The following is a 13,742-nucleotide window of genomic DNA, read 5'->3' on the forward strand; positions in this document are numbered from 1 at the left end:
AGGTACAGAATCACAGAATCATAGAATCATTGAGTTGGAAGAGGCCTATAAGGCCATCGAATCCAACCTCCTGCTCAATGCAGGAATCCAAGTCAAAGCCAAGAATCACAGGTTGGGAGTTCAATTCCCCACTTGTGCCTTCTTGAAAGGAGCTGGACTTGATGATCCATAGGGTCCCTTCCAGCTCTGCGGTTCTAAGATGATGATGACTATTATAAAATGTACGCCTTTGATGGTGGTTAAAGTGTGCGACTTCCAAGAACACGGCCTTTGAAAGTCCAGAGCTCCCTTATTCTCTGTTTCTAATGAAGAATCCTGAAGAATTTAACTCCTTCCGAGCCTGGTATTGGAGCTTTTCCTCCTCATTCTCGCTGAACATTGCTGGCTTTCCAATTTTTCTCTCTCTCTCCCAGGTGTCATGGCACATGTGCACCAGTGACCCATTTAAATGGAAACAGCCACCATGAAGTTTAGTCTCCCCAGGTGATCTGTCCATGTTTCTTTTTAAAAAAAGGTCATTCTACTCTTGGTGTCAACAGGTAACTATTTCTAAAGCAGGTAGCAGAACTGGTTGCTGCTGCTTCTTAATGAAAATTTTCTTTGAAAAAAAAAGGGACACATAAACAGCTCTTCATTCCCAAACCTGGTTAGACAAGAATGTTTCTGGGTGTGGGCTGCCTTGTATAATTAACTGTGCAGCTGGGGTTTTTTAAAAAACCATCTCTCTCTTTCTCTCTCTAGCTCTGCCCAGTATAATTCAGGTATCTCGCTTCTCCACCCCGTTTTTCCAGGCGTGGCATTTAGGGAGCCTCTTTTGTGTCTTCCATTTCCATTAGCTGCTGGGACAACAGCCGGCAAGGTAGCCTGCTTCAGCCACACTCGAGAACTAGGCCGAGATTTGACCCTTTCTTGGCAGGAAGGAGGTTGCAAGGGACAAAAAAAGGCAAGCCAAGGCTGAAGGAAAGCGTAAGGAATGGAGACAGTCAGAGCAAACGGGACCATAGGAAAGTCAGAGGAAGTGAAGACGTCTGTCTCTCCTAAGAAGGAAGGCGAAGACGGGAAGATAGCCACCAGCCCCAGTCGAGGAGAGAAAGATGTAAATAAAAACAATGCCAGCCCCTCTCTGGAAACGGGCCAGCTCAAAAATTCCATTTATGCCGGAGGTGACTGGAAGAGACCCATCATCCAGTTCGTTGACTCGTCAGATGAGAAGAGGTCAACCTACTTCAATATGGATTCAGGAGAGGTCAAGAAGCCAACGTTCCCCAACGTACAGCTAGGGGAAACCCGTCGGCCCCAAATTTCCTTCCCAGAGAGAGGGGACCTGAGGAAATCCTTATTCAACATGGAGGGCAAGAAACCCTTCACAAGTGACGGGGAGGGGAAAAAGTCGCTGTACGCCAGCAGCCCCATTGCCGACCTCAGGAAATCCACAGTCTCCCTTGGGGAGTCAGGAGAGGCTAAGAGGAACAGCTACAACAAGGTCAACCGAGGGTCGAGTTCGAGGCCCCGGGTCTTGGAAGATGTCCTTTGTGACTCCTGCATCGACAACAAGCAGAAAGCCGTGAAGTCCTGCCTGGTGTGTCAAGCCAGCTTCTGCGAGGTTCACCTGAAACCCCACTTGGAAGGAGCTGCTTTCCGAGATCATCAGCTCCTGGATCCCATCAAGGATTTCGAAGCCAGGAAATGCCCTGTCCATGGGAAGACCATGGAGCTCTTTTGCCAGACGGACCAGGTCTGCATCTGTTACCTCTGCATGTTCCAGGAGCACAAGAACCACACCACGGTCACAGTGGAGATAGAGAAGTCCGGCAAAGAGGTACGGTTCTGTGGTTTCCTTGCCACAAATTCCTTATTTTTCAACAAACTCCTGTGTCCCATTTCCCATAATGGCAATGTGTTATCCCATGTAGCACTCAGTGGGTGCATATTTTCTATCTGTGGTCTTTACAATGATCTTGTCCACATAGGCATGACCGTCGTTCGTTCAAACAGCATATACGACTTATATATGAATGTATCTGCGTTGATTTCATACTTAAAACACCTTGTCTAAAGGAAAGGTGAGGTTTGATAGAAGATTGTCAAGTTGACTCATTCACATGTGCCAATTGCTGCTTGATCTTAGAGGTGACCCAGTGAGAACATGCATGCATTTTATAAGTTAGAAAAGCATAGTTTTCACCAGTTCTGGCTATCAAGAAGATGGACAGTCAGAGACCCTGTCAGTTTAAATCAGATCCCCTAGTTTCATTTCCTTAACACATTTAACCCAAAGTACACCAGTGCTAGGTGATTCTAAGATTATTTGTGATTTTTTGGAAGACAAAAGACTTTGGAAAAGTTGGAACATCAGTAAGTTTTTGACAGGGTTTAGGGAAGTTAATTTTCTAAACCGTAGCTTCCAGAATTCCCCTACATGCTAACTTTTCAGACTTCTAGATTTCAATATTTTTTGGGATGACAGCTTCCAGAACCTTCCAGCCAACAGAGCAGTCTTTAAAGTTCTCATCCAAAAAAGTTGCATTCCCCTTGTCCGGGTGAGTGCCTTTGTAGGAGTTAGAGAATATGAAATGCCTATAGAAGCCTGCGGCAGTTACAAGCAGCAAAAAGAGAATAAGAGAGGCAGTGTGAAGACTGATGGTAGGGCAATGTTTTTTTGGAACTGCTTAGTAGCTGGATGGCGGTTTCAGTGGGCAATTTGCAAGGTACAGGTAACTGACAAGACAAACAGAGAGAGAGAGAGATTGAGAGGCAGAGACAAAGATGGGTTTCCTGGAAGAGAAGGGGAAAGTCGACAGGAAGAAACTTGTATCACACAGTTTTTATGTTTCTGGGAAGACGATCAAATGCCAGGAGGACAAAAATCGGGTACCTTTAATAGCCTGACAAAAGAGACAGATTTAGGAAGTACTTCAGCTTCCTGTGCACTCATTGGAGACAACACAGAGCACAACTTGAAAATCAGTTTATTTTCATGGAAAGAGAATGTTCATCTGGGAAAAACAGTAGGGAAGAGAGCAGTAACGCGGCTAGATGCATAAATGGGAAGATTGTTCACTGAACTATACGAACAAGGAGGGTCTGAAGGCCTGGTAGCAGAGTTGGAGAAGTTGTGAGTTGCAGTCCAAGAACATCTGGAGGGCCGTATGTTGTCGGCTTTCAATTAAAGAGTTCTGAACTCCGGGTCTTGTTGAATAATAATAAAAAAGAATTAATGGCACTCACAATCATTCAATTCAAAGCTACTCTTTCTTACTTCACATCGTCAGTATAATTAAGGGTGTCTGTGGGAAAGTCATTTTGTTAATTCTGTTCTAAAACAATCCAAAGCCAGAAATCTTGTCGTTCTGTTGCAAATTACCTACACAGCACCCAGTAGCTCTATGTGGACCTTCTGCCTACCTGCTGTAGAGGTTGAGATCATTTCCATGCCTACCATAGCAGTCATCTGGGAACAAATACATGGTTATGTGTAGACACTACGTCTTCAAATCCTACGTGAGGATCCTGTAAAATATACCACTGTTTAAAATATGGTAGCCACCCTAACCATGTAGTGTAGCTTGATGAAATGGATGACAAGAGTATGGAAGAGGATATTTCAACAACGATAGCTTGTGTGATAAGATACCACACATAGAATGTCCTCTTCTACACCACCCGAGTCAGTGTGGTGTGGTGGCTAGAATTTTGAATCAAGAGTCAGAAGAGCTGGGGTCAAATTATGCTGCTCAGCCACAAAAGTCACTAGGCAACCTTGGACGATTCTTTGTCCATCATTCTGGTGAATTTCACAAAGATGTTGTGAGGATAAAAAGGAGGAGAGGGAAGTCAGGTAAGCCCCCTTGATCTTGCTGGAGAAAAGGTGGGAAATGTAACAAGGAAGGAAGGAAGGAAGGAAGGAAGGAAGGAAGGAAGGAAGGAAGGAAGGAAGGAAGGAAGGAAGGAAGGAAGGAAGGAAGGAAGGAAGGAAGGAAGGAAGGAATCCTGTTTCCCTGTATCAGCTGCAAAACTCTCCAATCCATACATTATGGGACTTTCTCAGGACTTGTGCTAGGAGACAGACACATGGAGATCTCCAAATTGTACGACAAGTGCAGGCACTGTGGAGCCTAAGTGTAAGGTTAGAGTCTGGATTAGGCCCTGGTTCCCAACCATTCCCTCTTCTGAGAAGCATAATCTCTCTTGAAAACAAACTCTGGCTTGTCCTTACATGAGCCAGGGATTCTAGAAGCCTGGAGGGTGGAGTCTTTTGCTCCACCCACAGTAAAAAAGGAGACGAGCCAAGAAAATGTGTGCTCCCCATGACATGGTCCCTGTTGTCCTGCATGGCAATAATTGTTGACTACATGGACAAATCTAAAATACTGGGCAGGATAAGGCCCTGAAAAATGCATGGAGCTTTTGACAATGTGCAAGAGTCTTAGGCATTGTGGAGCTGAAATACTCCATAATGGCTAGGTATTATGAGTTAGGATCGAGTTTGGATAGGGTTAGGAGCCTCAGCGTAGTATTAGGGTCCAATTCGTAATTGTTTACACATGTGTTATCAATTAATCAGGAAAGGGTTACCATTCAATATAAAACACATCCATTTTTTTGTCCAAGGTTTATTTCCAAGCATCTTCAAAGAATAAGCGAATGGATGATGGCAAAAATCTCTGCGTGGGAAAGTAGTTGAAATCGTCTGTCAGACTGAGTAGAAAATGAAGAGCCACATAGTAGAGTTTAAGACAGCTTTGGTTTGAGAATTTATTGAAGCTTATTCTTAACTACAGTTTGATTTTCTCACTTACTGGGAAATGTAATTACACCTCAAAGGCTGGAAAAGTTACTTTTCTGGACTGTAATCATGTTGGTTAGAGGATTTTAGAAATTGTGGTTAATTATCATTTCCTGAGCAATATTACACTTCTTCTATTTTTTTTTTTTAAATCTGGAAACTTTGTGTAGAATAAATTGGCAGCCATAATCCAGAATCTCAATTAAAACAACATTTTGAAACAAACAGTCATCAAAGTAGGGTGTTCCCCCCCGCACACCCCGTTTCCTGGGTTTTGCTCCAAAGATTTAGGGGCAGGCTGTGATTCACCCAAAACTTGTTATGACTTGAAAGTTTGCTGAAATTAATTGGAAATCTATTAATGAGATTCACTTTGGTCACGTGGATGTTGAATGGAATTTGTTTGAGTTTTTCTTGTCTGGATTGTTTTTTTTTTTTTTAATTGTTGCTTGTTTGTCACAGGCTAATTATTAAAGTTGGCAAGAGAAGCTTGGTAAGGAAAGCAGCAGAAGTTGGCAGAATGCAAGGCACTTAAAAACAGGGATTGAAGGTTGTAGTGCAGCCAAGACGAAGGGAACATCAACACCTCTTTGCGTCAAAGCCAAGAGACCAAACACAGAGAGGGCGGCTGACCCAGTTTCAAACCAGCCCGGTGCAATCCAAATCACAAGCTTTAAATCATCGGGTTTTTAAAGAGTCAGCTACTACAATCCAAATCACAAGCTTTAAATCATCGGGTTTTTAAAGAGTCAGCTACTACAATCCTTTCTTTTGACATTATAGCTTCAAATTTTGCTTATTACCTCTTTAGCATCTAATTTCTCTAAGGAAATTAACCCCTGCCATTTTATTGTATGGCAAGTTAAATTAGGTTGGGTTTCTGAGTAGCCCAGGGCAGTTAATAAGCATCTTGGCTTGAATGCAGATTTAATTTGGATTCCTCTAGCTTTGGCCTCTTTACCAAACCACTCCAATGTATAGTCTCGTTCAGCACTGTCTCTCTTTGTGTGAAGGATGCGCACAAAGCCGCTAACCGACTAACGAATGTCCTTTGTGAATTGTTGCGAATTCCTGCCATGGCTAGCATTGATTATGTAAACGGAAGTTACTGTCATTTTTAGCAGTGCGATAACCCCAGCATCATATGTAGCAGTGGGATCGATTTCCACCACCAGACCTGCCACCCTAATGACATCTTGTGGGAAGGTGATGGGAGACTATAACCTCCATGTATGTTGGGTAGGAAAAATGGTGGCAGATGTCAACTGGTTGGCCTGTATTTCTGTCTCATCGGCGCTAAGATTTGTGACATTGACTGCCGGTAAGTCTGTCTGCACTGAGCTGTGTTTAACATCAACAGGCAAAAATCACCCAAGACTTCCTGCTTTCCAAAGTGCAACCTTGTCTATTGGCATCTAACCAGATTATATGAACTTTCTAGCCTTTTCATTCTGCTTGGATCAGAAAACATGTTAAGATGCTGCAAGGTGTCATATTAGCAACCCAATTATCCCCGAAACTTCCTGGCTTCTGTTTCTGATTCTTTCTCTTTATTTTTTTCCCCTTCATTTCTTTATCTTTTTCGTCTTCTTTTATGTTGCAGTACCGCTCCCACTTTCCTCTCCAACCTGTCAAAGCTTTCAACCTGACACTTTTAAGGAAACAGATTGAAGAAAAAAAAGTTTAAAAACATAGAAGGGGAGAAAGATTATTGAATAAAATTCTCATTTTCACCTATAGTGCGAGCTTCAAACCCACTTCCTCTCTCTTCAGTAAGATAGGCAGGAGAGAGTTTTACAAACAGAATTTGGAAGAGTTTTCAGGGAGCAGAATATATGGTTTGTTTAAAAGAAATCCTTCTACAACCTGTTTTTGAAGGTTGTTTTCTTCTTGCCTTCTCCTTTAAATAAATAAAAAAAAGCACAAAACCCTGACAAAGTATCAGAAATATATCACAACCCTTGATCTGTCAATGACAAAGATGTACTGGTTCAACCCTCATCTCATGTGAAATCACATCTGACACTTGATTCCTTTCTTCCTTTCAATATTTTTCCCTCCACCTTTTCTTTGTGGGAACTGGGTGTTTCTAATTTAAACAAAATGGTTTGTGGATAAAAACTATTCAAAGACCTTCCCCAGTTTTTGATAAGTGACACGCCAGGGAGAGCCTTGGGACTCCCTGTAGGTTTGTGGGAGATTTATTCTCCGAAAGCAAACAAGACTTCAAGGATGTGCCTTGAACAGAGTCTTATTATCCCTTATTGGTCAAAGAATTATTGCTGTTATACAGGGTGCAAAGATCTAGCATCTGGTTGTCATTAGGGTCTTTCTTCAAAAGTCCTACAGATCTCAGATGGCTGGTTTCTGCTTTATTGTTCCGAAAGTGGGACATGGTGCCCATTATCAGAGTTGGCTTGGCGATTCTTAATTAGGTACTGCTTAGAAGAAAACTAGGTGTACAGAAAAAGGTTAGGCAGAAAGAGACCTCTCTTTCATTGGGAGACTGCACCTGAAGATGTGAGCTATGGTTCACAAAGGCCTATGCCAAAAAAACCCGCTGAGTATTTAAGTCCCCTTGTTTATGGAAGAATGCAGTCACTGTTTCCCATCTCAAAGTCTGGAAGTGACCACTTACAAATAGCTAATACCTTGTAACACCTTTTGCAATGAACTGAGGTGTAATTAAGGTCTCAGTGATACTGGCTGTAACAACCACAGCTGAATCACTTTTATAAGTCGATTCATAAATTCTTGGCTACACGATGCAGGGGTGAAACTGGTTTTTTGGGGGGCTGCAAAATGAGGGTTTTTTTAAAACTTGGCCAGCAGGTGCTTTTTAAAAATACCTCAGTTCTTAAATCAAGTCTTTATGTATCGCTTCAGATAATGTGAACACCCCGTTGTGGGTGGTCACGGCTTTTGGACCGCAGGGACCACCCAAAATAATTTTTTATTGTTTTTCTAAATTAGTACTGCATCACTGTACAAATATTTCACTTAAAATTTATTTATTTTAAAATAAATAAATAAATCCAACGGATGCCTGATAACTGAAGAAAATTTCACCAAGAGTGTTTCTCGAAGAGAATGGAAAATGAGTGGATTACTGTGTGGCTTCCCAAACTAGTTTTAATTATCTGAAATACATTGAAGTAATTTAAATCAAAGTGAATGTGCCTACCTAATTCTATACCATGTGACTTTCTACTGATGCAAAAAATGTCAGGACAGGAATCAATGTAAATTGACAGTGTGACCGAGCCCTAAGTTATGTTATGCATGTAATTGAGCAACAGGTATTATCATTCCCTTTGTGGTATCTGAAACATTTTTGCTACCTTTCTAGTTATGAGGCGCGGCCTCTCTAAACGATGGAGCAGAAATGCCACAAGGTTCACGTTCTGGTTCTGCGACATGATGGGTGCACTCTGCTGCCTCATACTCTGTTGTATTTATTTATTTATTTATTTATTTATTTATTTATTTATTTATTTATTTATTTATTTATTTATTTATTTATTTATTTATTTTATATCCCGCCTATCTGGTCAACTAAGGACCAGATGCTGGTGCAGCAAGGAAGTGGATAGGAACTGTAGGTCCCCCCCCCCCCCGAGCAATGCTTAAGAGTTAGCCATGAAGCTCACTGAGAGAAGAGAATTCACAAGAGAATTTCTCTTTTAGACCAACAACATCACACAGGTTTGTCACAAGGATAAAAATTAAGGCAACCCCTCTCTATGCTGCTTGATGGAAGGGCGGGATAGAGTTATGACATAGTTATGAATGTAGCAACCCTAACATATCTCTGTTCTCTCATGAACTTAACGACTCCTTTGCACTGGTAAGGAAATGAGGAATGGCATTTGGAGAAGAAAATGTAGGGATTATGTACTTTGTTTTGGTTCCAGTCCCTGGAAAAAAAATGAGTATTTTATGTATTTAGAGAGGGCTAAGGAGAAAAGGGGCAGAATGTGGGAGGGAGGTAGAAGGGTAGCAGTTAAAGAGAAGATAATTGTAGGAGAGGGAGAACTACAGAAAGAGGGAAATTCCAGAAACATATGGGCTGTTTCAGGCAGAAACAAAGTCTTCATGTTTATGTTTACATGGAAAGTTACTAGGCCTCACCTGTGGACATTCCCATAGCATCTGGTTGCCCAGGTAGAATACTAATGTAGATAAAGTGCTTGATAGATAGTAGAGCTTTCCTCTGATCTATGTGGAAATTTAATGTAAGGATTGACAACGTGTGTACCTGCACCCCATGTTACTAAACGGTAACATCTCATCGTCCTTCACCACTGGCTAGGGACATGATGGGAGATGTAACCCATCAATACCTGGAGGGCCAGATGTTTGGACACCCTGATTTAGTGATATCATGTTCAATTGGCTGGGTAGCTCAGTGGTTTAGATATCTGGCTACACAGGTCAGGAATCTGACACCCCATGGTTCCTTCAGAGAAAAGAGCCAGCTTGTGTGGCCTTGAGCAGGCCGCGCGCAACCCCAAGGCAGCCCCAGAAGCAGGGACTGGTAAACCACTGTCATCATCAACTTGACAGCATGCAACTATCATTATGCCCATGTGTGCATGTGTGAAAGAGAGAGGGAGAGTGAGCGAGAGAGAGCATGGCAGAGGGATTTCAATTAGACTAACAGGAATTTCATCAACTGAAATGCTGCAGGCACTGATGTGGGAGTTTCACATGATTGGGACATCTTGCATTAACGAGAAGGGTCACATTGTGTCGATTGCCTTCACCAGGCTATACCTATGTACAGTTATAGGCATAGAGGTAGGTCATGTGCCATTGACGAGGCCAAAAACAATACCTGGGTTTTTAGGATTTAGGATATTTTGATGAGGAGGTGAGAAGCTAAGGGCATTTTTAAAAAACCTATCCCGTTGACCTAAAAGAGTGCCATCCACTTGGTCTCTTACATCCAATGGTGTTGCATTGCCACTTGAGATTCCTGTTGGGTAGCAAGGGAGAAAGTGATGTAAATATGACAATCAAAAAAATCCCTGCAGTGAATCAGACAGATCTTTAGGTGCTGGGGTGAATGAGAATGAAGAAAAACTTTGGGATAACTCATGGGGATCCAGTTAATAGACCCCACAAAAGGGATAGATTAAAATGAAGTATGTATTCACGAAGGCTTTCACGGCAGGGATCTAATGGTTGTTGTGGGTTTTCCGGGCACTTTGGCCATGTTCTGAAGGTTGTTCTTCCTGACGTTTCACCAGTCTCCGTGGTGAAATGTTAGGAAGAACAACCTTCAGAACATGGCCGAAGAGCCCGAAAAACCCACAACAATCATAAAATGAAATAATTTCTTATCTGGTCCCAAAGGTGATGGTGTCACAGGGGGATCAATTTTGTATTAGTGCACGGCATGTATGTATGCAGACTTTATGTTAGTATTGTTCTTATGGTTTTTTGTTTCATTAATTAAAAAAGGGGATAGATTCTGTTTGACACTGTACTTTGTCATCTCTGAGCTGTGCATTATGCACCATGATCAACAGAGAAACAGAGCCTGTATTTTCAAGGAAGCCATATAATTTATGAAAATAAAATTAAAAATTAAAGATTTTTTTTGCTTCCTGACCTTCAAAAGATCATGCAGTCAGGTAGAAACTGACAAATGCATGTACAAAATTGATAATCTAATGCATTAAAAGAATTCCAGCTATCTTGGCATCCACCCGAATGCCGACCAACCCAAACAGACAAGTTTTACGAGGCGTACGGATGACGCTCACAGTTCAGGTCCTAACTAGTCCTCAGAAGAAGGGAGTGGTCCACAGCTATCGTTTATAATTTGCATGCTTGATGGTAAGCCATCTCTGTAGAGGTTTGATTTAACATGGTATGTCTCTTGGTCGGTTGCCCCAACCACAGGGGGACATGAGGAGAACGTTCTTAGTGTTCAAAACATCTGCCTACAGTTGAAATATTAAATGTTGACAGCAAGCATTTGTTGCAGCAATGTTATGTTGAAGCAACCAGCAGCTGGAAAACGCCTGTCCTAGATGCCAAGGAATATTGCCTGGAGCTGATGGGATCTGTTGGACCACCAACATTTCCCATCTCTCTGATAATCCAAGGGAAGTATGTGTGAGTGTGTGAGTGTGTGAGTGTGTGAGTGTGTGTGTGTGTGTGTGTGTGTGTGTGTGTGTGTGTGTGTGTGTGTGTGTGAGAGAGAGAGAGAGAGAGAGAGAGAGAGAGAGAGAGAGAGAGATGGTTAGCTGGTTGGGTTTGGCCATCTCTTGGCCTTCTGTGGGTCCCCAGATGTTCTTGGTCTACAACTCCCAGAAATCCTGTCTAGCACAGCTAGTGGTGAAGGCTTCTGCATAGCAGTCAATGAACATCTCTGGGCCCCAGGTTGGGAACCATTATTCATAGTGATTTCTCTCAGATCTATTCCTTCCTGTATTAATGAAACAGGTTTTTCTAAATCCTCTTTTGTTTGTGAAGGATGCTCAGTGCTGGGGCATCATCTCCAATATGGTGGCTATCAGCTTAGCTGTAGACACGAAAGACAGTTGTAGGGCATGAAAGACAGCTGTATGTATTTTAGGTACCTAAATATAGGCGTGTTTTGGTGCATTTTGTTGTATCCTGAAAGGATCTCCTAGAAATAATCTTTTGATTTAATGTGAACATCCTGATGGATTACTCCTGTTCTTTAACCCCAACGCTCATCACGCTAGCCTGTGGCACTCTGCTAGGATGTGTACCACAAATTGAAAAAGAACTGGTAATGCGAGAGAAGTTACAAATATCCTGATGTTAAAGTCTGGCACCAGCAAATTCATGATATCAGCTTCAGTGGATATAATCTTTTTGGCCTCTTGGAGGAAAGAGACATCAGGAGAGAGTGGGCTGATTTGCCACATTGCCGAACAGCCTCCCCTCATAATTCAAGAGGCAAGACTCATGTTCTGTCGTCTCTGGCGCTCCATTTCTCACTGCAGAAGTCACATTCGGCCCCTGCTCTTGCAAGCCGTTGGAGGGCATTTGGGCGAATGCCCAGAATGCGCGAACAGTGGATCAGCGTGAAGTTTCTTGAGTCTGTCTTTCATCATGTTGATTGGTGGTCACTGATGACTCTTGATTTGCACTCCCATCAGCTTGATGTGTTTAATTAGCTGAAACCTTGGGTATGTTTAATGAATTAAAAGTACTTCTAACTTTGCCAGTCCTCTGACATAAGTCACTCTCTGGGCACACCATGCCAGCGCACCATTGTATCGCCCTTCTGTTGACACAGCAATAACTGAATTTATTTTCATCCTTACCTTTGTTCCTTTGATTCATTTCTAATGTCATTCTCTATTGCTAGTTCCTGATCTTGGTGAGATGGGGCATTTCTCATGAGACTGAAAAAAAGACTCAACATCACCGCCACTATAATCTTGCATTTTGTAGGTATCTGGCAGGACTTGGGCATATTTTGCTTTGGAAAACAACACCCAGGATCCACTGTCTGTCTTGGGGATTCTTAGGATAGTAGTCCAGAAAGAAAGACCATCCTGGAAGATTGATAGGCAATTAAAGTATTTTAAGGGACAAGTCCTGGAAAAGTTTATTTTCTGGACTACAGCTTCCAGTGTTGATAGGAAAGTAAAATAGTCTTGGTTCCAAAATAACTTTCCCATCATCTGTTAAAGGTTTGCCCCTCCTCATTGCCAGGTCGGAATGATCTGGTTCAAACAGAGTAAAAAAAAAAGTGTTTTCAGTGCTGCATTTTCTGAGCTCAAGAGTGTATTCAATGCAGGGAACACATAGAACCACCCAGCGACGCTCTGAAATACTTAATGGCTTGCTTTTCAAGATGGACTTTAATGTGCTCTTGACACAGCAGGAAAGGTGAGGATTGTTAAGGGCTGACCCCAAAAAACGGCTCTTGAGCCTTTAAAAGCTGCGTGCTAGAAAGGAGAAAGGCAGAGGTGCTCTCCCTCATGACAAAAGAAGCTGCACCTGTATGTTTTGTCCCCACCAGGCAGCTATTCAAAGCACAGGGAGTCCTCTTTGGTCGAGGAACTGGAATCGCTCAGTGTTCAATGGTGCACATCTAGGGTGGAGCAGGAGGAGGAAGTGGTTGTAATGTTTATTATGCAGCTGTCACAAAGGGCGCCTCTTGGGAAATGTGTACCATGGCTAGCACATGTGGTGTTCCCCAGGCAGACCTTGGAAAGCTTACTTTTGTTTGAGTTTTTGCAAACTCGCATGCTGCTTTTAGTAGGTTTTAGGAGGTACCTTTCTGGGCTGGGATGACTATCAATCTATCCAGCAGTAACCAATAGTTCCATCCTGCCTCTGAGTTCAAAGAGAGTCCCGCCTCTCTGCTCAGTGTTCTTTCCCCCTCTCTAGAGTCTGTTGAAGTTTGTTGCTGAAAGCAGCCATGTTTGCCCATGCACTGTTTGATCTCTGTGATTGTAATTAGTGAAACCTTTATTCTTTCTACTATTGATGTCTCAGAGTGACTGTAAGTGCCAGTTGATGAGAAAAAGGCTGGGCTACCTGGGGAATTTGAGGCTATACCTGCTCTGTGGATCCCTGCACTTCTGCTGTGCAGTTAGAGGAATTCAACCAAAAAACTCTGAAGCAACGTTTTGGGGACACAACACGAAGTATCTCCTGGCCAGGTTGACTGCATAGCATGATGGCTGTGGGATTCTGGAAAATGTGACCCCAAATAGTAATATTGCCACACTTTGCTCTCTGAAGAGGAGGATGATTGCTCAAACGAAGCTGTCCTGAGATGATGAGACCTCTACACTGCCTGGTGATCAGGCGATCTGTACCTTTTGCATGATAAATCCAAGCCCACCACTGTTGAAGGCATCTCTGGTGGAGACACAAGACCAGGTCTTTTTAGTAGTAACCCCCTTAGACTCTAGAACTCTCTGAAGTACAGAGTCAGTCCCCTCTTTTCTGTGTG

General features: G+C 42.6%; 1 protein-coding gene across 1 annotated transcript in view; it reads left to right on the forward strand.

Moving 5' to 3' along the window:
* Positions 1-678: 678 nt before the first annotated feature.
* Positions 679-13,742, forward strand: part of TRIM29 (tripartite motif containing 29) — a 41,890-nt gene continuing 28,826 nt past the window's right edge. Inside the window, exon 1 of the mRNA XM_078379652.1 lies at positions 679-1,819. Coding sequence (XP_078235778.1) covers positions 974-1,819 — 846 coding nt within the window. The 5' untranslated portion in view covers positions 679-973. The remainder of the gene's footprint in view (positions 1,820-13,742) is intronic.

The sequence above is a fragment of the Pogona vitticeps genome, chromosome 8, assembly GCF_051106095.1.
Source record: "Pogona vitticeps strain Pit_001003342236 chromosome 8, PviZW2.1, whole genome shotgun sequence".
NCBI lineage: Eukaryota > Metazoa > Chordata > Lepidosauria > Squamata > Agamidae > Pogona > Pogona vitticeps.